This window comes from Scomber scombrus, chromosome 2 (genome assembly GCF_963691925.1).
Source record: "Scomber scombrus chromosome 2, fScoSco1.1, whole genome shotgun sequence".
Classification (NCBI taxonomy): Eukaryota; Metazoa; Chordata; class Actinopteri; order Scombriformes; family Scombridae; genus Scomber; species Scomber scombrus.
The window spans coordinates 23,407,747-23,435,319 of NC_084971.1; the positions used below are offsets into that span (position 1 = coordinate 23,407,747).

Genomic DNA, 27,573 nt, shown 5'->3' on the forward strand with positions numbered 1-27,573 from the left:
GGTCTTGAGTATGGCTGGAGTACTGTGGATGAATAGTTAACAATTTGTACCAATGTCTAAGATACTTCCTTACATCCAGAGAAAAATCTGTATGCTTTGACCCTGTGAATCATCTGAAAGGTAAAAGATGATAGCAAAACCAGCATTTCATGAGTAACACACACTTGCGTTCTGCTCATGTGGACAATATGTTAATTGTTGAGAGAAGTTGCGATTGTCTTTAAATCCTTGAATGAGAGAGGGTTAGGGTTACACAATCAGGTAAAATATTACATGGCAAGAAATTTCATGTAGTCAGTTGAATGTTAAAGGAATAAATAATAATAATAATAATACTAAAAGGAAAGATATTGAGTATTTAAATATAATTGGGTTTTTAATGAAACTGACAAATGTTACTTGAATATATCTTGCAAGTCAATTCAGCATGCAACTCAACACATTAACACAATGCATGAATTAAACTACATTTAACTGAAAATGGACTCACTTGCTCAATCAAACACACCTGTGAGAATGAATGTTATTGGTGTGTGATGGATTAGATACATGTATGTATGACTCATTACACAAGCATCACTGTACAATCACCAATATCCACACCAAACCATTTTTTATTTAATTTTAAATAGAAAAAAAGAAAAGCCCATTATTTAACAGCATATACATTTTACACATGCATTAAAGTCCAAGGAAGGAACATTTAGAATATAAAATCATTTTAGAATACAAAAATAAACAGTGGACTTACATACTTTGGTATATAGCTTTCAGAAATGATGCGCTACATTATCCTTGTTCTGTTCTAATTTCCAGATGTACTTCATTTGGTTTCACTGGGATGTACCTTGGGATATAAAAATATGTTGCTCAAGTGCAACCATTAGGGATGAGTTGTCAAGGCAACAGGATTTAACAACTGATTTAAAATATGCTTCTTACAGTATATGCTGCCACACATTTGGCACTATAAGAATTAAATAAAAATGTCTCCAACTAACGAAAAACAAAATATGTAAAATTTGGCCCCAACATGTTGAATCAGCAAAATACACAGATTCATTGCTCAAAAACTGGAGTTGTACGTGAGATATGAAAGCAGATCAATTTGTCAGTTTTCACTGTCATGTGAAGTTCAGTATATCCAAACACAGAATGAGGGCAAACAGTTTGTTTCCAATTCATTATCAACAGCTATAAAAATATAACGGGAGCACGGAAGGTAACTCTTGACCATGGGAACAGTTGCAACAACATAACCTCTGATACACCTCAGTAAAAATTAGTAAGCACACCTGAGTTAATACTATTTTGTCACAGTAACAAATCCATTTAGAAAAAAATGTACATTTCTACAGGAGGGAAGTTACAAATGCAGACTTATAGGCTGTACTGCTTAAGGCCATTAACATACTGTACAGACACTAATCGGTCCACACAGTTGTACAATGTATCACTGTTTAGGTAATGAAAATAAACAACGTAAAAAAGTGATTTCATTTTTTTTGTTTTTTACAAGTAACACGTTTGGCAAATCCAGCGTGGAGTTCAGCAAATACACAACCCCCCTCACATACCAACATGACCAAAAATTAAGCAAACATCAATCAAAAAAATATCCAGCAGATTTTCTGGTTACAAACAATGCATATTTACTACTTGGATGATAAAGAGTGATTGGTTTTACAGTACTAACCCTAACCCTTACTTCTTTAAGAGTCAACTTTTCCGTAAGTCCCCTCTGGTGGTCGGTAGCACTTGGGAAAGGCCATCAGCTGCAACATGTTGAAGGCATATTTCCTGCATTTAATATTCTTTTCAACGTTCTCAATCCGACATCCTTCTCTGATGATCAAATAAAGAGGGTGAGGGAAGAAAAGGAAAAAAAAAAAAAAGCAAATATGAGTGACTTTTTAAATTATGTTTGTAATGTAATGATGGACACTGTCTAAAAGAGGCGTATCACATAATATACAATTCAATTTTGCCCTTAATCAAGTCAAATATGAAGCATTTAATTATTTAATAAGCAAGAAAAAAAAGGCAAAAAACAAACAGATATTGGACGGTAAGTTTGATAAAAGGCAGACCAAGTTTCATTCCATGGCTGCCAAGCGGTTGTGGTATAAACAAGGCATGATTAAATCAGCTTATTCATGTCTGACACAATTGCAACGTTGTCAGGTGTTTTATAATCATTGCATTTAACCCTAACCTTTGTCCTATTATAATAAAATGATACAGAACAAATGCCTGACAGCCTGATAATTAATCCTTCATTACCTTTGTCTATAATTAACAATAAGAAAACAAACCCAAAAATGATACAATTACATCTTGCCACTCACAACCTGTTATGAACCTTTTGTGGCTACATTTCATGTGCAGAACTGTTATTTGGTAAGTGTATCTTTTTGTTTTGTTTGGTGTTGTTTATGGTTTATAATGCGGTGTGCGCTCTGTACCACAGTACCAATTCATACATGTTTCAAACATAGTTTTGGGTGTGCCACAGCATAGATTTTAAAGTGCCAGCACTGATACTTTATCTTTCTTTCTTTTTGTATAATTATGTGATTTTCAGCACCTGGTAAGAAATGGTCTAACAAAATAGAATAATGCCATGTCTGTTAAACTGATTTGATGAAGTCTCCTACAAGTGTTGATGCAGATGTATAAAGGAATCAGTATACTTCGATCAAAGTGCTTGTCGGGTGGCTCAACAGCTCCTGAAACCCCCTTCCAGAAACATCTTTCAGACATTTCAATTGGGGAGCTGTCAGACAATCTTTGAATGAGCAGTGGCTCTGGGATACTTTTAAATCATTGGGACTGTAATATATTCAGACATAATAGGCTAATGCCCAACTGTTTAAAATAAAGGGTGCACACAGGAGAAGTACACTTCAGAAGTACCGAAACAAGAGTTTATCAGTGGCACTCTACCACCAGTAGGGAGAGGAATTGAGAGTTTCAGCAGATTGTTGGCAAGGTACAGGCAGTTGAAAGCCATGTGTTCAGGGCTTTCAACTGCGTGTACCTTCCATTCAGTGCAGGTGGTGAAAAACTAATCTCCAGGTTCATTATGATATCTATAAACAGAGACTTCACATGTATAATTTGGCAGTGTTTCTCCAACACCAAAAAAATGATAATAAAACACGTGCCTTATTTCTTACTGTCGACAGGCCAGCAAACCCTACTGTGTCAGTAAGCCTCTGAACTTCTAACTGTCAGGGCCTGCCATAACTTTACCTCCTTCTTAATTAACAATATTTTAAAAATTAAAACAAGTAGTCAGTGCCTCCACCGCAGATTATGTAGTATTGTCCCTGTGCCCACTTCAAATCAAGTAGCATGACATAGTTATATCCAAACAACCATACAAATTTGGAGGGCATTATATAACATCTGACATTTTCTGCCTACAGGCTTTTTCAAAAATCTTTTTAACTGCATGGCCTCAGATCTCCTACAAGTTGTCAAAACATCTTCTTCTCTCTGGTTTCTTCCAAAACGCACTAAAAACGGAAATCATCAAGCCACTCTTTAATCTAGACAGCTCAGTAAGGCTACTGTGCCTCTATCAAACATCTCCTTTTAAAGTAAAGTCATAACAAAGCTGTTTTTCAACTGCTAAAATACTTCTTGGATTTTGACCATACCGCAGCACTGAAGCTGCTCTCATTAAAGGGTTCACTGACATCAATTTAAACACAGACAGCAGCAGAATTTCAGTCTTAGTATTACTGCATCTCAATGCTGCATTTGACACACAACCTGTCGACCACAACATGTTACTTGACCGACTGGAAAACTAGAAAAGGTGCAGTTTTCTGGCAAAGTACTAAACTAAACATTTTAATCCCACTTAAAGGGACAGGGACTAGTTTGTGTCTATAGGTAAATACACATCTAAGTGGTCAAAAATGAAGCGTGGAGTTCCCGAAGGCTCCATTCTGGAGCCTCTTCTGTTCCCACTCCCGCTCAGATTATCGAAAACAACAAAATATAATCACACAGACACACACATTTACACAACTATATCAGCAAGGTACTATGGTCCAATACAAGCACTGAGTCAGTGTACTGAAAAAAAAAAAATCAATGACTTTTCTTCAATTATATAAAGATAAAACTGAATTGAATTCAGGAAATTGCAAAGTTGGCCTACTATCACCTGAAAAATATATCAAAAATTAAAGGGCTTATGTCTCAGCAGGATTTGGAAAAAGTTGTCCATGCAATTTTCTTGTGACAACTCGACTGCTGTTACGGTGTCTTTACAGGTCTCTCTAAAGAGTTGACAGCTGCAGCTGATTCAGAACGCTGCTGCTCAAGTCCTCATTAAGACCAAGAAAGTGAATAATATAACTCCAGCTCTCAGATCTTCACACTAGCTTCCTGTTTGTCAACTGAATGAATTTTAAAAATGGGAAAAAAAGCACAACATATCTCCCTTGAAAAGATATCACTGAGAAACACTAGGAGACTGGGGCACATGTTCCTTCACCATGAGGATTATGGTCAGTTTGTTCAGAAACAGCTACAAAGACTAAAAAACAGCCCTCCTATTTTCAGTCTCCAGAGAGTAGTTCTTTGTAAGCCAGATGCCAATGTGCAGGAACACAGCTCTGTTTACAGAGCTTTGATAATTTGTTATTACACATCATAACCTATTGACTTTGCACTGAACATCTTTGAGTCATTTATGATACAGTACAAAGTTCAAAAGCATTCTGTGGAGACTGAAAATGTGATTGCGTGACTGCAGTCTTTGGTGCCGCTTCTAAACAAAGGTCTACGACACAGAGGAATACGATATATCAGGCTTTGGATACACACAATGTTTGTAAGTAGGATCAGTTAATTGTTGATTTGGCTATGCACATAAGATATGTTGACAAGAACAAAAATACAGAATATCATCCATATCCCTTTAAGCCTTCAATATTCAATGTCAAACCTAAAAAGTAGAATTTTAGTTGACACCTCATTTATTCAATATATTAAAGTGCTTTGACACTTTAATAACTGGTGCATGCTAATGCTTCAGTCATATTTCAAAGATTAGGTTTCTGTTTGAAAGCATAATGTGGTCTGGGACAAGATCGAAAGGGTTAGATTTCCAGGAACATGACATGGGAGTGATCTAATGTTGCCCTGCAGGATCCTGAAAACTGTAACTGATGTGCCTTTAAAAAAGGAAGTGAACCTCTGTTAGTCCTAGTAAAATGGCCTCATGGTGTATGTGACAGCATTTCATTGTAAGGTGCAACAACTAATACTTCCATATACAGTGCTATAAGTACATTTTATTACAGTGTTGTTTTGGTTGGATTTAGAATTTTTTTTTTATTTGAAGGTGTGTTCAACGAGATAATGGTGTGGGAATCAAGTGTGCAGGAGTCATAAAAAACAAACAAATAAATAAACAAACACAAAATCCTAATACTTACAGTAGAAAAGGCAATCTATATCCACACCATCACCAAACTGTTTTCTAAAAGTATCTCATACATGAATCAGTAATGTGATACAGTCTCAAAAACAAATTCACATGATAAGCTTCATAGCTGTGGTCTGTGCTCAGTTAAATGACAACATAGTTTCAGTAAAAGAGCAAAGTTCAAAACGAATTTCATTAAAATCTTCAAAATTAACTGTGATGTTTTGCCATTTGGCATGTAAGAGACATTATTTTTGGAAAACGTGCTGCTATTGAGTCCAATTTTTAAAGTCTGAGAAAATGCTTGTTTTGATTTGTTTTTTTTGGGGCCATTTATGCAGAGTTATTATAAAACATGAAATCCTGCACAGCTGTTTTAGGAAGTCACTAAGCCTTCCTAAAAAATTACATTGTATAAGTTCTGAGATATTTTTAACAACATATATTTTTTAGTAGGACTGCATAAACCTTGGGCAAGGTGACAGACAGGGTAGGGAAATCAGAAACCATTGAAAGACGGACTAATGCGTTGTTGTTGTTGTTGTTCGTGATAATAAGAACAAACAGAATACGCCAAGCTAAATCCACTAACCTTAAAAGGAAGTTGTCTGTATAGTAATAATACTTATTATGCATACTGTGCATGAATTTTGTATGCCTTAGCGATTGATTAATGTTAATCTTAGGAAAATGTGTTCTTGACAGATATTAAAAACTAAGATTCCTGGTAAATCAGGAAATAGTTATATTACTTAATATTTACTCAATCCTCAGCAACTGCACAAGCATTAACACCCTACAACTTGGAGTTGATATTAAACCACTCTCACTTACTACCCTTACATGGGAGAGCCACTGAAATCCCACTACCACCAATGATAGAAGAATAATCCCTCTACCACCAATGATAGAAGAATAATCCCTCTACCACCAATGATAGAAGAATAATTCCACTACCACCAACGATAGAATAATCAGCAAACACAGAAAAAAGGAGTGAGTAGAGATGGCATTGTCAGCAATTTATTGATATTTTGCAAGCAGAAAAACAAGACTTAAAATGAGCCACACAACCAGTAAGTGGGAGCTAACGAGCAGCAGGGCAATGGGGTAAAAGTGTCGTGACGCTGGTTTGTTCTCTGTCACGGTGCCAGCCTCAGGATCCTCCCAGTGCGCAATGTCTCCCTGGGCGAGCCGACTGCAGGGGCGCCCATCAGAGTGAAACAGAACGAACAGAGACAGATCAAAACACTGTGGTGTTAGTACAGTCTAGATGTTGTTAAAGTGGGATTTTTAGCACATCTTGATCACATAAGAGCCAAAACAAACTGGCACAAGAAGGTCCATTTAGACAGAGCCATTAGCCTCAAAAGGCAGCCACAAAGAAGCAAGCAGTGATGGATGAAGAAGAATTGTTGAGAAACAGAGCCACACACCTAAGCCATGTAATGAAATGACTTGGTTGGCAGAGGATGGAGGAAGGAGTCATGCGGTTTGATGCAAAAAAAAAAGTTTTATCCACAATGTCTTTCCATTATCTGATCAAGATGATAAGCCTCACTCAGGTCAGGTGGAAGAATCACATTTATAAGGGTGGTTTTACAGGTTTTTTGTGGAACCTGACACTTGTTTTTAAGTTTGCTTCACAGTACTGGTTTCCTTGCGGATAGCATTCCCCTTCATTTACAACAGTGAATCAAACAGTGACAGTGGTTCCCCTCAAGATAATCACCTATAAGCCCCTCTGACCAATGCAGAAAGTGTGTTCATTTCGCTTTTAGAAACATAACAGCATTTCATATATTCTGTGCAATGAAACAGTGTATCCAGCAAAGTAGTGAGTGTTGAATTAAATATATCTCACAATAATAAATTGCCTTACTTTAGCTACTGATGTAATAAACCTGTGTTGCACACAGTACAGCTGGTTATATTCATTCCATGCCATCAAAGTTCATATCATATAAATCAAAGCTGTTACAATGCTACTGTTACTGGACTGGATGATACTGTGACTAGATGATGATCTGATTTAAGCTCCATAATTAATATCACGCTGAATGTATGTACATTCACAACAAATGAGTGAGTCAACAGGCTCTGCAGGTCTGATCACCAGCATCAAACAGTTTCCTAATTTTTAATTGAAACAACCAACAAAAACGATATAACCAATCAGTTACTAATAATTATGAAGTGTGCACTTAGCAGCAGCATGTTGTATTGCTTGGCAGTATAAACATTAATGACTGACCAGGTAACATAAAAGCAAACATATGACGTCAGAGATCACCAGCGTCATCGATCAGACAGGTGTAACCAGGCACACCCAACCAACACTTCTCAATATTATATAGCAATAGGTTTTCCTATAGCTTATCACTAAGTCTGATACATAAATGAGTGTGTTAGCCAAATTATTAATATGCTGAGGCATAATAGAAATACAAAAGAAAATAATGTTCAAACTTGCATCAAAAAATTAAGATACTATACTTCTGTTCACTAAAACGTACTATCATCTGCTAATTATCCCGCCCCCATTTCATCATGAGTTGAACACTACATTAATGTTAATTTTTCTTTATTGAAGACTAAGCAATCTGCTAAATATATGTGTTTTATCAGACCTTTTTTGTTTTAACAGTCTTTGTCAATTTAGAACTAAATATGTCTGCTTATGTTGTTTTAAGAATTTGATCTGGTTTTAGAGTACTCACTGTTCTCAGCAAAGTGAGTAAATGAGTATGCTGGTGTCAGAGGGGATGGCAACACAAACTGTCAGAGAGGAGGACTCCTTTGTGCGTGGAGGATATCACTGCAGATATTTCCTGTCACAGCTGAAAAATAGCTTCCTTTTAACCGTCTACTCTTCATCTTCTTTAATGAGCCACCGACATCATGCTTCAAGTAAAAACCGACTACACAGACGTCCACTTATTTCCAATGCATATGTCAAACCTGATTTATGAGTATACATCTATGGGTGCAAATATTAGTTATGGCTACTGTTTGCAGGCAGCACCTACATAAGACAGTGAACTACTGTAGCAACCAATACACTGTGGAACTGTATGGCTTGTTTACACATTTTTCAAGCAGAAAGTGAGAAGAATATTTCCGCCACGCATGAAATTCAGAGGAACAGTTTTGTGCATTATTATGACAACATCATACTACATTTAAAAATGTGCCCAGGGCTAATTACATGCTTGCCAGCTGTAATTGTCTGTGCAAATAATTTAATTACACGGATAAGTGTTTTTTTCCCGTTGGGATGCTGAAATATAGTTATGAACACCACTTTCTGAATCCAAAACTGCTCCTTTGTTTTTAGGTTTAGATAACATATCACATAGATAGAAAGATAATTAATCCTTAGAGGAATTCACATGTCGATATGTTCAGTTGACTACATTACTTTAAGATGGTAAACAAACACAAGAATTAATAAAAAAAAGTAATGTCATTGATTCTCATAAAAGATTGTGACAACAATAACAACGTGTAATATAGTGTTCTTAAACATTAATGGAACTTTAAAATTCTGCACACATTGTTTATGCATTTTAGAGGAGCAGTTATTGGATCATTTAATACCCACTGAAAACATATAAACTCAAGTATATTCTATTGATATATACACTAAATGTACTACATGTTCATATAATGAAGTTTTCACAGAACTACAGTACGACAGATCAACATACTGTAGCTCTTGTGACTAATCTTTCATAGGTTTGGAAGGAGGAGCCTTTCCTACATTTTCATTTAAAGAGTTATCAGATGTTTTAGCTGTTTGGTCCTTAATATTTGATCAACTAGCATAAATGTTGTTTTCAGTTGTTGCAGATAAGTAAGATAATAGAATAACTTTATGAAAATGGGTTATTATGTACCATATAATAACCCATTTTCTAATTAATCTGGATGTAGCACATGTTCAGTGATATAGTTGAGATCAGTTGTTATCAACTACATCCTTTTTGTGTTTGTGTTTGTGTCTTTGGTCACACGTTGTTATGCCCTTATGCTCATCTGACACAGATGAGATCAGATGCCCTGCACAGGTCGTTACAACAGAGCATGTGTGCTCTTCACCAATGGGCCTGTTTTGAAGTTTGACCTTATCAGATTTAGTCAGATACAGATGTCAGTGTGACGTTGCTGGAAAACACAAACAGTAAAGGCAGCAGTGTCCCTGCAGCACTGACAGGAACATGCATGATTGCCTTTGACTGTGTGAGGGAATGTGGTGACGGTGGAGGGAACAAATGACACACTGGCACATATAATGGTGATAAGCAGGGTGGAGAGGTCACAAAATGTCTTGGATGTGTGTGATGGAAGCTGTAAGCTTTCGCTCACTTAACAGTAAATGTGTGTGGGCGCAAGCTATTACTTTAGCTACTTTTTTAGCATTTTTGTTAAAGGGTCAGTGCATGCAAATCAAAACATTTTCACTCTATCCTTATATTTTCCTCACATTTTTGTCATTAGCCAAGCAGATATTTTCAATTTTTATATGCAAGAATTTTCAGATATACACCACTGTAAATGTTGCAGTCAGCCCAGTACAGTGGAGGTGAAAGAAATGTCATTTGAACTCCTCAAATGACTGAATGGATACATTTGAAAAACCAAACATTCAGTCTTTTCTTGAAACAGTGTTACTCTGGATAATGTAAAGACCCTATTGTCACTCATTTTAATTGGGAACAATTTCCTTTGCAGAAAGCAGTCCCATTATTCCTGTTAAAGGGGCCCTTTAAGCTCATTTCCAGTTCTTTATCAGTATTCTGTGACTCCAATAGGTAGATTTGCATTATTCACAGCTTACTTATACAATTCATTTATGTAGCCCCTCAGTTCAGCCTCTGTCTGAAACAGGCAATTTTAGTTTGAAGCATGGAGCAGATGACCATATAAATAAATCCATCATAAGCTGATGTCAGCTCGGCTTGAAAGTAGAAAAAAAACACTGTTGGAAACTGAGTGTTCGGAGCAGTTTGAAGGCAGTGCTTTTTGCTCACAGGGATTACTTCTACATATGTTTACTTCATTATTTGAGACTTTGTCCATGTTTTTGCATCTGACATTACTGGACTGGACTGGACTGGATTACTTGGAGTAAGTGTGACATTGTTTCTGGAAAGACAAACTAGTGCTGAATTTGTTCAAACGTTAAAAATGTTTTGAGCTTCACTGATTCCTGTTAACTCGATTGTATCGAGGTGGCAGAAGTCACTGCAATGACTAGATACCATTGGGTCTACGTAGAAAAACGTGTCTTCTTGTAATCTAAATGACCCTTTAATACAGCATGACTGGGATTGGTTGGAACAATAACTTGCACCCATAGTGGTTTTGTTATGGTGATATCTTTTAATATTGCCTTACCTCCGCATACAGTCCAGAGCACGGATGAAGAAATCCTTGCTGAGCTGGTGTTCATCACGAAGGAGGGAACACTGCTCTAATGTGACAGACATGGATGTCCGGTCTTTGGCACTTTTACAGCTGGTGAACCTGATGCCATTCAACCTTCGACAAATCTGAAAAGAATTGAAAGATGCAACGTTAACAAGCTGATTGCTTTGATAAGCGGCAAGACAGAGCTATCAGGACGCTTTGCTCTCACACGCGCTGCATTAATAGTCGCAAACACACACACATACACGCATCACTCTCTAGTGCGCGCTCTTGCTTGCACGCTCCAGATTCCGGGAGATTGTTTCTCATATGCGGGCGTCAGGGAGCCGCTATCAATATGTGGGAGAGTTGGGATGTCTGACTTTGTAGTAAAAACACACGCAAAAACAGATTTTGCACAGGCACTGCACTAGTTTATAGAATCTACAAACGCAGTCCACATTTTGATGATTTTATGTGTCATTACACTTTCAATTCAAACTAGTTTTTGTAAAAATTTAAAATTGCAACCAACAAATACAATAATATCTGAGCCATGCATTCAGTTAGATACTGCACACAAGATGCAGTTTTATAATGGATTCTTACAGTGACCTCTGCAAATCACATTCACTGTAACACGTGTAACACTTTACAGACACTGCATGTCAGGTCAAAGGACAGCATTTATACATTATCACCTTTCTGAAATTCAAACCATCCCACTCAGGCAGTTACTTTTTGTTCACTTCAGTGCTCCCACTAAAGCCTATCAAATATCAATGTGTCAAAAACAGAAAACTAGACTATAGATGAGTATTAACAGATCATAGTTACATGGAGAGAGAGACAGTTTATTATTATTATCAGAGGAAAGTGCATTCCTTGTCAAGGAAGACAGAAAGTTATGATAGTAATACTACTCTTCAGAAGCAAAAACCGCTCACCATTCCAGCAGTCCATAATATCTCCACGTTCTTCCTCTTCTTTGTGACTACATTCTGGCCCAGGGTTTCAAGTAATTCCTTTATGTCAGTCTGTGTCTGAAAACACGGTAGACCTGTTCATAGAAAACATAAAACACATGGCCAGTGGCTGAGTCTTCTTCCTTCCATGAAAATAAAGGTTTACATCATTTATAGGAACCTGTTACAGACAAAACAACCAACAACCACTTTCTCATTAATGAAGATATAAGCAGTGAGACCTGAAACACAAGTATTTACAAAGATTTTCAAGGATGAGGAGTATGTCATTGTGCACTTACATTCTAGTGGCACCTTTTCACTTAATGATTTGTAATAGGCTTCTAACTTTTCAAAGTTCTTCTGGTTTATTCTCTCTTGTAGGGAAATATCTCCAAACCTGAGAGGGTTACAGACAGAATAAAGGTAGTTACAGTAGGGAATCATCCAGACACTCACAAAAACATATTTTTAAAAACACATTACAGTCGTTTCTTTGCTGTAACAACAATGCAGAGCAGTGAATGCTGCATTTGAAGGAAAACTACATGAATTTTCATTAAATGTTTTTGGCGGGAAAACAAAACGTTTTTAGCACACAGTAATTGTAACATAGTTATACATTAAAGAACTCTTTGCCAATCAGGGAAAGTATGCATGTGTTGAGAGTTTTTAAGTGTTATTTAGTTACATTGCTGAATATAAATGCACTTTGTTTAAATGAATGAAGGATAAAGAATAAGCCATGCGTGGCTATAGTTCTTTATCTTTTATTAGTTTAAGATTGCACCAGCCTTGGTTAAAATGTTATTTTCCTTAAGCACACTCGCTTATCTGTTCTTCAGGGTGAACAAACAATGTCTGCAGTACCTCTCTGCTATAGTTTGCTGCTCATTGATGCCCACATTAAACAGCACCGGGAATACTCGTAGAAGTTTGCCCTCCTTGATCTCTTCTGGCAAGGTCTGGAAAACCAGTCGTGGTAATGGCACTTCTACAAGGAAGTGGTCTCTGAATGCAAGGAGAGAGGGGAAACAAAGGGAAGGGAAGGTAAAATAGAGCAAATAGTTCAACAGAAACTCAATACACTTTGCAAAGCTGTAGAATTTGATAAGTTTGGTTGTATAATTTGACACCTCAGGCAGGCTAGTGCAAGCTGCAAAAAGAGAGACTGATGGCATATGTGCATGAGAGAGAGAGAGTGGAAGTGTGTGAGACATACAGATTGGTTGACATGGAGGGGGGTGGAGCGAGGGGAGTGTATCATCTTATCACATTGGCCACAATGTGCATAGTAACCAGCTAAATGAACTAGCTTGACCTTTACTGCAGGGAAGTGAGAGGGTATGCATGATCCATGTGACTTGTTACTCCCTGTTAACACAAAATAACACCAAATTATTTAAAATTTAAAATTATTTTATTAGTTATTGGACTAAAGTTCACTAAGATCCAAAAATCAGAGCTGATAACTGACTGTACAGTAGAGCTGTACTGATTTGCAAATTATTACAGGGCGTCCTTTTCCATTTTGCAAGTCACTTGGGACTTCATTGAGCCAAAATAGGGCATATCGCAATGCCCCTTGAGCTTTGTCACATTTTTTATGCACAAACAAATAACCAGCAATAATTATGTTCAGAGACTGTGAAGTAAATATTCTGTAACAAGAAATCATGCAAATCCATGTCCTGTGGTGTGGGATTTTTTTGACGCACAAGGAGCTGACTATCACTTCTGATCCAAGTAAATTCATCAATATCACTTCCAATTTACTTAACTACTTGCATAAAGGTTTTATGAGTGCTTCATTTATACTTCACCTTAACACTAATACAGGAGGTTTCTGTCAGTCTGAAACATCAGAGTGTCTTGCTGAAAGGAAAATGGCTCCTTATTGTTGTAATTAAGTTAATGTTAGACTGAAATGTTTGTGATGTAAAGCTTACTACAGGTTACTACACAGTTCATGCACACCATAAATTATTATACATATGTGCGTCACATGTGAAAAAAACAAACAAAACAAAAAACAACTACAGTAGAAATACAGACTTTATAAGCATTTTTTGATTCCCAGAGGAAACTTGACATATAGTTAATACAGATAAAAAACTGTAATAAAAGACTAGGTTACCAATTAAATAGGATTAATTAAAAGTGATCCAATAGACAATTTGTTCTTATAATTAGCTCCAACATATATAATTGAAACACAGTTACATATCAAATCCATTATAGGAAATTACAGTATTAAAAAAAAAAAAAAGGTTGTAGGGAATTGCCTGTACTTTTCTCTTTAAATGTACCCGGCTGCTGTTTTTACTACAACAGGTAGTTTGGGATATGCCATAATCTCGACAAAACAAACACGTTAGATAATGTTAGATAATGTTAGATAATGTTAGATAATGTCTCACCTTCGGCCACACACTAAGGGCTGGAGGTCACTGAGGTCGTCTGTCGTGGCCTCTGTAATCTTGAACACGACTCTCTGCAGGTCTGAGATTCCAACTTCCATGTCCTCCAGCATCCCGATCTCTTCACCTTAAACAGTTTGCACAGCAAGATCAGAAGCTAACTTAACTCTTGCTCGCCACACACAACCTTTGATATTACTCAAAATGAGGTGAGCTCTGCTCATATTTTGAAATGTCAGAAGGTTATATGGGAAATGAATACAATGCAGAAACCACCCATGTTTGATATTAATACTGCAGAAATTATTTTGATGGAGACATGGATCATAAAAATGGGTTACGACATTATAAAGAAAGAACACTCCTCGCCCTTTTTTCAGTTCTCAATCTTGCTGACTAATCCATTTTGCCTTTGGTCAGCTGCATAATAAGGTTCAGCAAACCACCATGAATGAGAACTTTCAGCGTAGTGGTACAAAGTTAATCAATTAGTTGTACTCATGTCTTTCAAGGGCACACAATAGTATTTCAATTCAAACTCTAATCTCTAATCTCTGTATTGATCTAATGAACATATCCTCACAAGATACTCTAGTTAACTTTTATTGTGAATATGTCGACAAAGCATATAATGATGAATGTGTCTGGTATGACGCCAAATCAAAATTTGCAGTGAGTCATAACTTTGCTACAAGTTACAATTTGTTACAGCCCAAAAGTGAATCAACACATTTGGCATTAACAGAGCTCACCTAAACGAAGCATCATTATTAGGTTTGGCGGAGGTTTTAATGTTATTGGTTCTGATTTAACTGTTGCTGTTTACTCACTATAGGTGCTGAGCAGGCTCTCAAACTGGGCCACCAGACCAACCAGGTGGAGCTGCTTGAGGAAGCCTTTGTCTTGCATTCCTGCATACAGCCTCATGACAAAACCACAGGCTAAGGCTGCCAACTGTTAAATAAACAAAACAAAATACACACACATAGTAAAACACACATTTCAGCCATATCTATTGTAAGTTTTCCTTGGCACAAACAGCTAAACAGCCACAAACAGTATACATGTAAAATGGGATGCCCAGAATATGCTGGGTCTAAAATAATAAAGGTGTAACCAAGGCATGAAGATGTCAAACAGCTCAAATATAGCTGTATGTCACAATTATGGACAGGTTTTCTAATGCTTTCTTGAGTTAACCCCCGTTTCTTCTTCTAGATCCATCAGAGGTCCTTACCTGTCTCTCTGGATGTTAGCTGAACCATTGTAGCTGGTTAAATCAGCCATCAACAAGCACTGTTCGAACAGCTCGTCAGTCACTGTAAATACTGTACCTAAGTTTGCCTTCTGATGAGAGTTTTATTTTTTGTTCTTGCACCTTGTACCTTACCTTCAGTAAATTCCTGAAACGAGAAACTGCCTCATTCTCCTGTCTGCTTACTTAATGCCACTCTCTTGTCACTCCACACATATTTTTTAGATCATGCACATTACATTTTGGTCTACAGGTACACTAAACTTCAATCAGTAAAATGGATAAAGTTAAACAGTAAACTTCAGCAAGTGAATTTCTATCTTTACAGATTAAATACTACAATATGTATTCTGACAGTTTGAAATTTACTGTATGTGAAAATCTGATAATGTGTGGGGAAATGCTTCATTGTTGTTGGGACACATTAGGCAATAGTTTGGACAAAGTGCAGCATATCCATTTTCTGCACTTTGGACTACAATAGCAAGAAATTAGATAAACTGCTTTACAGCTCAGTATCAAAATATTCCTTTGACATTTGCATTTACAAAGTGAAGATTAGCAAATGTGACTGGTTTGTGAACAGAAGATACCATCAAACATTTACTCAGGGTGTTTTACAGACCTTAAAACAGAGCAAAGGATAAACAATACTTCTAATAAATAACTGAGATAAAATCACTGAAGCAAAATTACTGATTTACATCCTCTAGAAGACCTTTAAAGAGGTGTTTATAATGTCAGTTTGGCCACCTACTGCCTGACTGAAGACCACATCTCTCCTCTGTTGGAGGAGGAAACCCTGTGGAATGCTGCAGGCTGCCTCCTGCAGGAGCACAAAGGTCATGGCTCTCTTAGCCTTCTCCACCACCTCCATCACACACTCCTTTAACCTGGTCACCACAGGGCAAAGCTGCTCCCCCCAGTCGCCTGAGGGAATAAGACGGGAAAGTGTAGACAGAGATGGAATGACAGTTATGATGTTGTTTTACATTTAAATGTGTCTTCACACTTGTGTTCTCAGCCAAAAAAAACAGGTGGCTTATCTATGAGGTGAAACCGGTTCAGCCATTAATCTTTCATTGAGATGGGAAGCATTTACTGGAAAGAACAAAACGGCAAACAGAAACAAACACATATTTTAAGCTTGTAAATAGAAAGCATGAGCACAGGTGCTGCAAGCTGTGGCAAATGATTAGCCTATGCATTCATAAAAACATTTTTAATCAAGGGCAACGCCTCATAATTACTGCCCAAAGGACTGATACTTCATACACTGCTCTGTAAAGACATCATCTTTACTTCCTTAATGTGATGTAATTCTTGTGGAAACAGGATTTCTGGGGGACATAACATGGAGAAGGATCATTCTAAAGTGGAAATCAATAGTTGTGCAACATCTCACTGTGGCAGGATATCAACTGTCAGCTGGTGGCAAGGGTGGAGAAAAAGCTTAAATACTAAAGTACGGAACATCAGTCATGTGATAACAGGTGGTTGTGACTTCTAGTCAATGACTGACCCGTTTCCGGTTGACGTTGTTTAATGATGCAGTGCTGTGACACTGGGCAGCTGTAGGGAACACTATATCTATAAAACAGCAAGCACCCTGAAGACACTAAATGAACACTGGACACAGACTACATAAACTGTCAGTGAATATTAGACCAAAACCAACAACAGCATCAAATGGGAAGATGTCAAACTCATCGACCAGGAGTCAGTGGACTGTCTGAGAAAGATCAAGGACATTCACAACTGTCTTTGAACAGAGACGGAGGTTATGATCTCCCCCTATATACAGTATGATGGCCTGTTATCACATGACCAGAATTGCATTCTTAGGTAATGTGATGTCAGCTGAACCATCTCCATGGCTGTGTCTAAAATAAATCCCTTATTCACTCATGCATTACTCTCTATATAATATAAAAACACTAAATAATTCACAGACTGATTTCAGACACAAACTAATCATCATAATTTTGTGTCATCACCATTAGCTGTAGAGTCCCATGACTGTAGTTTCAGTTCATTGTGGAATTTTTGATGGCACTATATAGTGGATATATTTACACATTCAGCATTTGAACAAAAATGAAAATGAAGGGGGGTAAACACAGTGCACTATATACTGACCTAATTTAATGAGTTTTGGACTTTTGTTTAGACAAAAAAATGCTGTTTGAAATTGTGACAGGAAATTGTGACAGTTTAAAAAAAAAAGTATTTCCTAAGAGTTTAAAACTAGGACCGCAACTTACAATTATTGTTGTTATCTATTGATCTGCTGATCACATGATCTGCTGATACAATTATTGTTGTTATCTATTGATCTGCTGATCACATGATAATAAAAAAAGACTGTCCAGCTTACTAATAATATGAACCCATGGTGTGGAGGGACAGTCTAAAAAACATCTGAGATAGTTTTTCCTTAATCTGCTGATTATTTTCATCCTAAAAATCTGCTTAGATCTCGTATGTAGTATAGAAGTGGGTCACAGCCATAGTGTGATTTCATGGTGTCTTTCATGCATTTCTTCCATTCAGAACACATTTCCAATGATCTCCTCATTGACCAAAAGGGGGCAGTGCTGGTTAAGTAATGTCCAGAAGGAGTTTTCCCACCATTCTGTTCAGGGGGGGGGGGGGTCAGTGTGGATATGCGCGCGCACACACACACACACACACACACACAGACATACATACATACATGCATATATATATATATATATATATATATACACACACGTAAATATATATATATATATATATATATATATATATATATATATATATATATATATATATATATATATATATACACACACACACACGCACACACGCACACATTAGGCTTGTCCTTGACTTGTCAAAGAAATCATGTCTTATCTCTTTCTGAAAACACCGCCTCTGCAGAGAGAAGGAGGAAACAGAACTCCAACTGTCATCTCTTTTGCCAGCCCACCTGTCCAAACATCCAAACCCCCACAACGCCTTGTCATCAAAAGCCTGAGCTTCACTGGTCTAAACTAGGAGATAAAGCTGCTCTCATTATTCAGTCCATGTTTGTATTTAGACAAGCAGATGACCACTTGCTCTGAGCCTGTTCACCGTCTTAATAAAGGTGCATGGTGGTTCAGCTTATCTTCCAGTCCTGCCAGCTCACTTGGACAGACAGACACGCACAGACACATGCAACCATAACATGATACAAATGCACGTACACTTGCGCACATTTGTCTGAGATACGCACACACTCTTTCACACACATGCACAGAGCCTCCCCTTGTCGCCTGGTCAGACTAATGCCGCTGGTTTGTGTGCCAGTTGGCAGCTGGAACAGGCAGGCTACTTGTCTGGACACAAGCTTGAGGCTAGATTTCATTGGACGTAAGGGGAGACTGGGCAGCTTGCGGTCAACAGTGAATGGCTCTGCATATCAAATATCACTTTCATCCACTTCTCTGGCGACAATTTTAGCTTTTCTTTGGTAAAGCTTAAACAACAGGGAGCCTCTGAGTTGGAGCTGAGTCTTATGTCACTCCTTTTAATTAAAATGTAAAACACTGTTCAGTGTCATGTCACCGAGTAGTTTTGATTTAGTAAAATTACCTATTTTTTAGCCTAATTCACTCATATTAGTCAAAAATTAACGGCTGTTTTGTGACAGGATCAAAAGTGAAAAATATAAATCACGCAACAATACTATCACGATATGTTGCCAGTGATAATGATGGATAATAACTGACTGCTATATGTAACTGAAGAGAAATATGTAACCTATGAAATGGAATGGTAAGGTTTTAGTAGACAGGAATCAATCATTGTACAATGCAGAAACAAAAAACACATAACAAGCTGTCAGATATTTTATTCTGCATATTTTAGACAGAAAGCTCTGGAGAAATGTTTGGATTATCTGTTGTAGGTAAGTATAACGTTATGGGCATTAAGTTTATTATAAATATTAAGCTGACTTTGGGTTCTGATTAAATGTGAACTGATTATACTGAAATAAAGCCCTAAAAATACACATTTAAAAACAAAACACCTGAATAAGATTGTCAAGGTGTTTTTTGTGTTTGTCATGAGTATTTATGTTTGTACATACATTATGTAGGTGTGAGTTTGTGTGTGTGTATATATATGTGTGGAGATGTAGTACATATACAGCACTGATGTACCTAATATGCATATTTGGGGGGAAAAACAACAACATTTGGGTGTGGACTCCCATTGATTGGGCTTGAAATGTTCAAACATCTGAAGTTGAAAAAAATTATAATTTTGATTTATTATAACTGCAAACAATAACAAATAACAATGAACTAACTATTTAAATTCTCCTTTCACTCAAAAACATGTTTTGTTCCTACAGTTTAATGTTTGAGTTTCACTGTGCAGAATGATGTATGTGTACAGTTTTAACAATAGAAAAATGTTTTTACATTTATCTGCTGAAAGTAGAAAATGATTTCTGACATTAGTTAGACTTTTGAAAAGCAATATATTTGCATATTCATAGAGGTAAGTTTAAGGATTTTAACATGGTAATTATACTTTTTTTGTGGAAAGACCAAATCAGTGTTCCAACACTGTTCCAAGCAAATAATTTTTATATGTCTTCATACATCCTTAAGAAGCTAAGAAGGTAGGTGGAGGGATAGATTGATATTGCTGGGCAACAATGACAGGTATTTGAATAATAGAAATCACTCGGATCTACACCATAACCATACACAATCAAATGTTTTTCTCTGAGGTTACAATGATTATGCTTAAAAATCAAGATTAAAAAATTGATTAGAAAAAAAGGGTTATTTACCAGGGTTGTGTGAAGTGATGACATCAGCGAGCTGTTGCTCTGGGACTTGCTCCGGCTTGTTGTTGCCTTCCTCCTGGAGTTTATCCACCATGGCAATTACACAGTTGAGACATTTGGCTACGTTGGCCCACACTCTGTCCTAAAAGAGCCGAATAAACAATCAGCAGTGAGATCAGCCCCACTGAATACATTTCTCTTCTGCCTAAATTTCTGATTGAGATATTGAGAAAGAGAGGGACTGAAATGTGTCACAAAAGTGAAACTGATGTAGAAGCAGCTTAAACCATTAATTCTCCTATGTCTAAACAAAACAAGAAGGTATTTCCCTTCACAGTCTAAACTGCCTTTGTATCCAGAAGGTCAAAAGGAAATTGCTGAAAAGTTGCTCAAAGCGTTTCCATTGTTTCTCTTTCTTTCCCTGAGTTCGAACTGTTCACCGGTGGATAAATGCTTTCACTTTTGTGTGTGTCAAGTCAACAAATATGACTGCACATTGATTTTGGTCTTTGTTGCTTCAACAATATGGTTTATGAGGGTGAAGAATATCTATGGCAGATGCTGTAGAGTAATTCTTGATATGCAATTAAATGTAATTTCAATTCAAAAATATTTGCCATAAAAATGTTTACCTGCAATTAAGTGTTTGGTCTACTATGAGGACTAGTATTAGAAAAATAAACGGTTACATTGCATTTAAAACTGAAAATAAATCTTAAGCCTTCAGATTTAGAGATTTCTTAATGACTAAAAAAAGTAGCGAAACTTGCCCATTCCTCCTCGTCGTACTCTTTATGGTGTGGTATGGAGTCTTGGTGCCCACCATCTCCTCTAGTTTGTGATCCCTCCACATTATTACACACCACCATGCCCTCAGTGACCGATGTGGCCGGACTGTGGCCTGGAAGTCCCTGGACTGGGCTCTGATTCTGGTCACTGCCTTGGTGGATGTGACCTTGATGTTGGCCTTCCTGCATGGAGGTTTGCTTCTGGGTCTTGGAAATGTACCCGGGCCGCGCTGCATGCAGTGCTAGCAGTGCACTCTTGACCAGTTCATCTTTAAGTGTGTGAACAAATTTTTCTGTCTGTAGCAAAGAGAGAGAAAGAGATATTGGGGGAAAAGACACATACTGAGAATTATTTTGTGATAGCACAAATGATGAAAAAGTGCTGAAAAAGCAAAAAGACTAGAGTGTGGAGTAAGTGAGGCAGATAGAAAGACACTGTCTCACTGGTGGGGCAGGTGTGTGAAAGAAAGTACAGGTGGAAGTGAGCTCTGAAGCAGGGTACTATTTACAGAGGAAGTGAAAAGAAACAAGGAAAATGAACACTCTCCTTTGCCACAAACTGGCTGCTCTCCATTACCGCAGCACAGCCAGTGAGCAACACAAACAGAAACAAACAACAAACAATTCAATTACTCCTCCTCCAGCCTGCTCCTCCAAGGAGCACATCTCCTTTGATCTTAAATTCACCAGCTACTGTAAGTTGATGATGATCCTAGTACCAAGGAGCCTCGCGCTCGCTGCCACCACTGCGTAAAAAATGATAAGGGCTCTCAAGAGTAATTGAGTTAGCACTGCAATAAGCAATTCTATTACCACAGCAAAATGCAGTCTAACAAAACACACAAGCCAACCCTTCCATGAAAAGAAACCTGCAAGGTCATTATGTACATACTTTGCCACACAAACACCTTTTTCTTGCTCCTTCCTCCCTGACGTGGACAGAATAGTGAGTTTGTCTACCAGAGATTGTGCAGACAGCTTAATCTGCAAAGAAGCAGATATCTGTGAAACAAACACCCAGATCAGTCCTGTTCCAGTACAACAGACGCTCTGTGTGGATTTCATTAGGCAGTGGCTCTGGACTTTATTGGCTTGTATAACCCCTTAGAACAAAGCAATGCCTGCTTTTTACCCCTTGTAACAAGCTGCATACGTAAATAACCTGTAATTTCAGTGATTTTCTCTTCTCTGTTTCATTTGATTTATTATCCATTACCCATCCATCTCATGTGAAAAAGACAGATTACAAACCAATTAAAAATACAAAAAACAACATCAACAACAAGTAAGAGTATGAGCAGATTAGAGATATGTTGGAAAAAAGGCACGTTATTTTGTGTAGCAGAAATTATTTATGACTCCCCTCCTATCTTGTTCGTCATATGGTGACCCTTTGGATTTATCTCACAGCCCTTTGGGGGATCATGACCCATAAGCATAAGAACCATGATCATAAAATTGATATCACTGAATGTTTGGTGAAAGTTCATATTTTCTCTCACGTTTTACCTTTATTCCTCTACAGGGGAATTTATACTATCTCCTCTGATACTTCCGCTTTGGCAGTGTCTTACTTTAAAAATTCCGATGTCCCCATATCTGACCGATTATCCTTCTGCCCAATCAGATTCGACTGAGATTTTCCTTCATGACGATGGAAACCTGTAATTCACTTTGTTGACCACATTTTTTTGTTCAGTTTAGTTCAAAGATCTCAGGTCACTGCCAATATATTTTTGTTTTTGTTTTTATAAACCATTAAAAAAAGTCGCTGTTCAAATGCACTTCAGTACAGACATCAGTAAATGAACACATCACTGATCGTAATGCTGATTCTGACTGTCTGTCTTTTAACTGTGACTGCCTTTCGTTCAGTTTTAAGTTCAGTCTGTTTGTTCAGTTCAGTACAAAACTTGTCCCGTCATGGTAACATCATGGTTTCCGTTTATTTTGTGGTCTTTCACTAAGCTTATGCTGGCTAGTTCAGGCAGGCACAAGAGTCATTTTATAGTCAACTGATCCATACTTTCTCCAATGTCCGTGACCTACAGTATCTCTCTCAATAGGCTGGGTATATGAACATCTGAGCTATGCATCCCCACTGCTATGCTGCCTGCAAACACAATTTGAACTTCCTCCACCTCCCAGGCCTCTTCCTGTATTAGTATTTAGTTGTATGTGAATTTTGAAATTGTCTTTTTATGTTCATATTAAATGTTGTGTTTGTGAGCTTTGTGTCAAGCTCGGGCAGGTTTTTCTCAAGAGCATCACATGAGTAGAGCCACAACATCAAATAAAAATGCAGTTGTTGCAATAAATGGTTTAAACTTGACGTTGAGTGTCTTCTTTGAATTACAGTAACTAGGAAGTAAACACGGCTGAGCTGACAACAGTGCCTTTTGTTACTTGTTAAGGGTGATCTACTGCTAAAACCGATAAAACGATGATGACTCAGAAAACCAAATTGCCCCCCGAGGGACAATAGAATCTCTGAACTGAACTGAACAGAAAAGTCAATTTAGTTTGAACAAGTTTGGTGTCGAAGATTTGTTGGTACACGTACTGAAAACCTGTACCATCATCCATCTGTTGCCATTTCTCCACTATCCCTACCAGGCCAATTTCCTTACATCCCAGTATTGACTTGCTACTTCTTTTGCTTTCACTACTTTTCATCAATCTGACTCTGTGTAGCCTCTACTGCCAAGAAAGTGCTGGATTTTATTTTAGAGTGAATCTTTCATGCTGTTCCTCTTATGAATCATTAAATACAAAACACGCTTACTGGTCTATCTGAGCATGATTTAACTGTTCTGCTATTGGTATAAAACATATGAAGAAGTTATCCTCATTGAATGTGATGAATGGATGAGCACAGAAAGCAAATGAGGACTACACTTAAAGACACCATTTTATTTCATTCATATCCATTTTAATTGCCTGGTATGAATCCAAATGAGTTTCCATTACTGTAACTCAATGATGTGAGAGCTGAAATCTGTGTAAATGACTACATGTGTAATTGTCTGAGAACAGGCATTTCTGCTGGAATACTAGTCTATGACACACACAATTGTATACACGAGGTATACAAGTAAACACAATCAAAAAGACCAAAAACTGACCAAAAAATTAGCCACACTTGATTCAGTAACAAAAACACTTAACAAGAACTGGGAAATTCAAAATGTAAATTCATATTCAAATTGAACTCTGCTTATCTGACCTCAATGTTAATTTGCAATCTATGAGACCATGTATTATTCATGATCTTTCCAGAGATGAGTGAACAAAGACACACACTGTATTTAAAACAATCTGGGTCATATTTGCACTTCTTAACCACAGGGTCACAGAACTCATATATTTGACTATGCCAGAGCTCCTCAAACAGTACATCAACTTAAACAAAATGTTTAAGTTCTTAAACAAAAACAAATCTTAAACAAAAGCTCTTATTTTGATAAATACAATTCCTGTCCTTTTGTTGTTGTGGATCAAAGGGAATTGATTACATTACAAATTAAGAATATAAATCAAACAAGCAATAATTCAACTCATTCCTTATTTAACGAATGTGTTTGAATTGGGTTTGTATTTTCTAAGATGCCGGTTCTCAAACCATGGTGGTACACATGCTCCCTCTAGTGGTGCAATCTCAGAAATATAAAAAGAAAGGAAACATAATTTATTTAAAAACATATAATTACTATCCAAATAAATGATGGTCATAATGGTGGTGCTTTGAGAGCCAAATATTTTCTGAGGTGAAACAGAATAAAAAGTTTGAGAACCGCTGCTTTAAGATAGAGATCTATAGTGAAGTGCAGGAAGACATTTTAATGATACACTGGATATTGTGTTCCAAGTGAGATATCAGAGGTGCGCTCCTCTGGGTGCGCAGCTTCAATTTCTTACCAAGGTAAAACCAAACCAAAACAACTTTGCAGAAACTACTCCTTAGTGTAGCTCTTCCCCACCTAGCTGTTTTAGAGATCTGAAACACTCAAAATCCCTCTGGAAAAATTCTGTTGCCAGTCTTTATCCAATATATCTGCTGATGTGATCGTCAATGAGCAGAAGTGCAAGTCAGAAAATGCCTCTGTGGACTCTGACTGAGAAAAAAAAAAGGTAAGTTTGATCTAAAAAAAAGAAAGAAAGAAGAAAACAAGGAATTTATTCACCCCAAATGGTTTCGAATGGCTTTACCTTGAAGGGTGAGGGGATTTGGGCTGAGTTAAAAATAGAGTTTTTTCACTGAACTTCACTTGAGAGGTGAAGAGAGACTGAATGGATCGAGCTGGTCAGATTCCAACAGTACTTGGCTGTGAGGACACTCACTCTCTATTGGGTATATGACCTCTATACACCATATAATTTAACATAATCATGCATAGACAATCAAACTCCAGGTAACCATTACAGCGAAGACATATAACTTGTCCTAGGACACAGCTGGAGGGAGGGGAGAATCGTTGCAAATTGCCTTTTCTCTGTGATTATCATCAGGGTGAAATTATTATTATCATCATCAACAGACTCATCACCAAATACAGAGAAGCAACAGCATATCTGACGCACCCAATGTTAATCAAAATGTGCCCAATAAAACTATTCTGGAGTGAAATATTGAATTAGGAAGGAAAAAGTCAGAAGCAGCGAGCACTTGATAAAAAAGGATCCTACATCTTCCTGATTTTCTCTGGAGGTGTCTCATCTTTCCCACACTTTCTGAAGGTGTGACTCACTGTGCCTGCTGAAGAAACTTCACACTGACTGCGGAGACACATGCATCTACCTTTCTGTTTGTGTTTGTGAGATGGATATCATAAGTGTGACCATAAGTGTGAGTATGACGCGATATTTCTACAGTTTGTGTAGTGTTTTGTAGAAGTTTTTTCTTATCCAAATCGAGGGCCTAAAGATTGATGGTGCTGTATGTTCGAAAATGTAGGTGTAAAAACGATGATTTGCCGTTTGCCGCTGGTTGCCTGGTAACTGCTCCTGGCTAAGGAAAAGCCCGGCATAGAGAAGTGAATTTTTGTCTTCTTTTGTCTTCGGTTTTCGTAAGGATTAAACAAATAAGATAGAACTTAATAATTAGTGAGCTTTAAAAACACTGATATGCAAATATTTCTCAAAAACTATTTGAGACAAATTGGTGATTTTGGGGACAAACATTTGAGTGACAGAGTGACAGACAGGCAGACAGGCAGACAGGCAGACAGGCAGACAGATAGACAGATAGATAGACAGACAGCCATTTCCATTACTTCAGAAGACATTAATTTCCTGGAGACTTATCCTAACCTTATCCATAATCACTACTTGCCTAACCCTAACCTTAACATAACCCTACGCGGGGTCTTGCTTTTTGTACCTGTAAGGGAGGTGAGTCCCCACAACATGACTGTGAACAGATTTATGTCCCCACAACATGAGGAATACTGGGTCCACACATACACACACTCACAAACACAGCTTGAGATTTTAATCAGAGACCAGCCCTGCTTGTGCTGACCAGGCCAGGGGTTTACTTGGCCAATGTGTGCATGTCTAATCAAGGATGAGAGGAAGTGGTGACAGAGCGGATGTACCAATTAAGCAGGCTGATTGGGCTCTATTCCACTGTGGCAAAAACAATCTCTCCCACAACAGATTGCAATCTGACAGCACCAGATGTAATTCATTAATTATACTGATAAAAACGCCTCAACTCCATAAACCTCCATGCTGCTATTCACTTTTGATAGTTTGGCATTTTTATGATGAGTTACGGATTTTTCCTGGGGATGTCTGTTTAGCGTGCGTGCAACTGTGTCGAAGCGTCAAGTTCTAAAGTAACTTTGAGAATTCATAAATTTTGCAGACTTTGTTTGAAATGAAACTAACAAAACAAATTTAACGAGACTGGTTCCAAGTTATTCTAGTCTCACTCCTCTGAGAGGGTAAACATTTACTGTATTACAGTCAGTTTAAGCCAATACATGCACCTAAATAGCCTTAGACTGCCAGGAAGTGCCAAGTTGCTCTTGGATGAGTTTGGGGTTTAAATGAACTTATCGCTACTGTTATAGATTAATCTAAAAAGGCTTCTCTGGCTGAGGTATTACCTTTGGTTTGGTGAGGGGGTGTTTTGTCTATTGCAGCAGCTTGAGGACAAGAGGAATAAAGGGACAGTTGAGATGGAAGTAAGGGTGGAGGGTTTGCCTCACCTTGTCAGAGAGGTTGTTGAGTGCATCTCTCAGTCCGGGGGAAGAGTGCTCCTGGGCAGCTTGGAGGAGCTGGTCTGCTAAGCTTGTGATGAGGGGCTGGAGGAGGCTCATGGTGCTGAGTACCTCCTGAGCTTTGGCTGTGTGCTCTGGGGAGTAGTAGATGCACTGGTAGGCAGTGCTGAAGCTGTAGTGGAAGAAAAAATACATTAATTCAGATTTGACAGATAGCGCTGCAGTTTCA

The 27,573-nt window shown here is 37.6% G+C and overlaps 1 protein-coding gene across 3 annotated transcripts in view; it reads right to left on the reverse strand.

The window, feature by feature from the left end:
* Positions 1–583: 583 nt before the first annotated feature.
* The window catches only part of inpp4b (inositol polyphosphate-4-phosphatase type II B), a 145,327-nt gene continuing 118,337 nt past the window's right edge, over positions 584–27,573 (reverse strand). For 2 of the 3 annotated variants that reach the window (XM_062432293.1, XM_062432301.1), the window contains 11 exons: positions 27,333–27,516; positions 21,100–21,414; positions 20,333–20,471; positions 16,259–16,431; positions 15,077–15,200; positions 14,247–14,373; positions 12,697–12,837; positions 12,129–12,226; positions 11,809–11,921; positions 10,850–11,004; positions 6,467–6,647 (listed from right to left, as the gene is read on the reverse strand). In XM_062432293.1, coding sequence (XP_062288277.1) covers positions 6,473–6,647; positions 10,850–11,004; positions 11,809–11,921; positions 12,129–12,226; positions 12,697–12,837; positions 14,247–14,373; positions 15,077–15,200; positions 16,259–16,431; positions 20,333–20,471; positions 21,100–21,414; positions 27,333–27,516 — 1,744 coding nt within the window. In that variant the 3' untranslated portion in view covers positions 6,467–6,472. Of the gene's footprint in view, positions 1,846–6,466; positions 6,648–10,849; positions 11,005–11,808; positions 11,922–12,128; positions 12,227–12,696; positions 12,838–14,246; positions 14,374–15,076; positions 15,201–16,258; positions 16,432–20,332; positions 20,472–21,099; positions 21,415–27,332; positions 27,517–27,573 lie in introns of those variants that run through there. The other variant, XM_062432310.1, reaches the window with a different exon arrangement.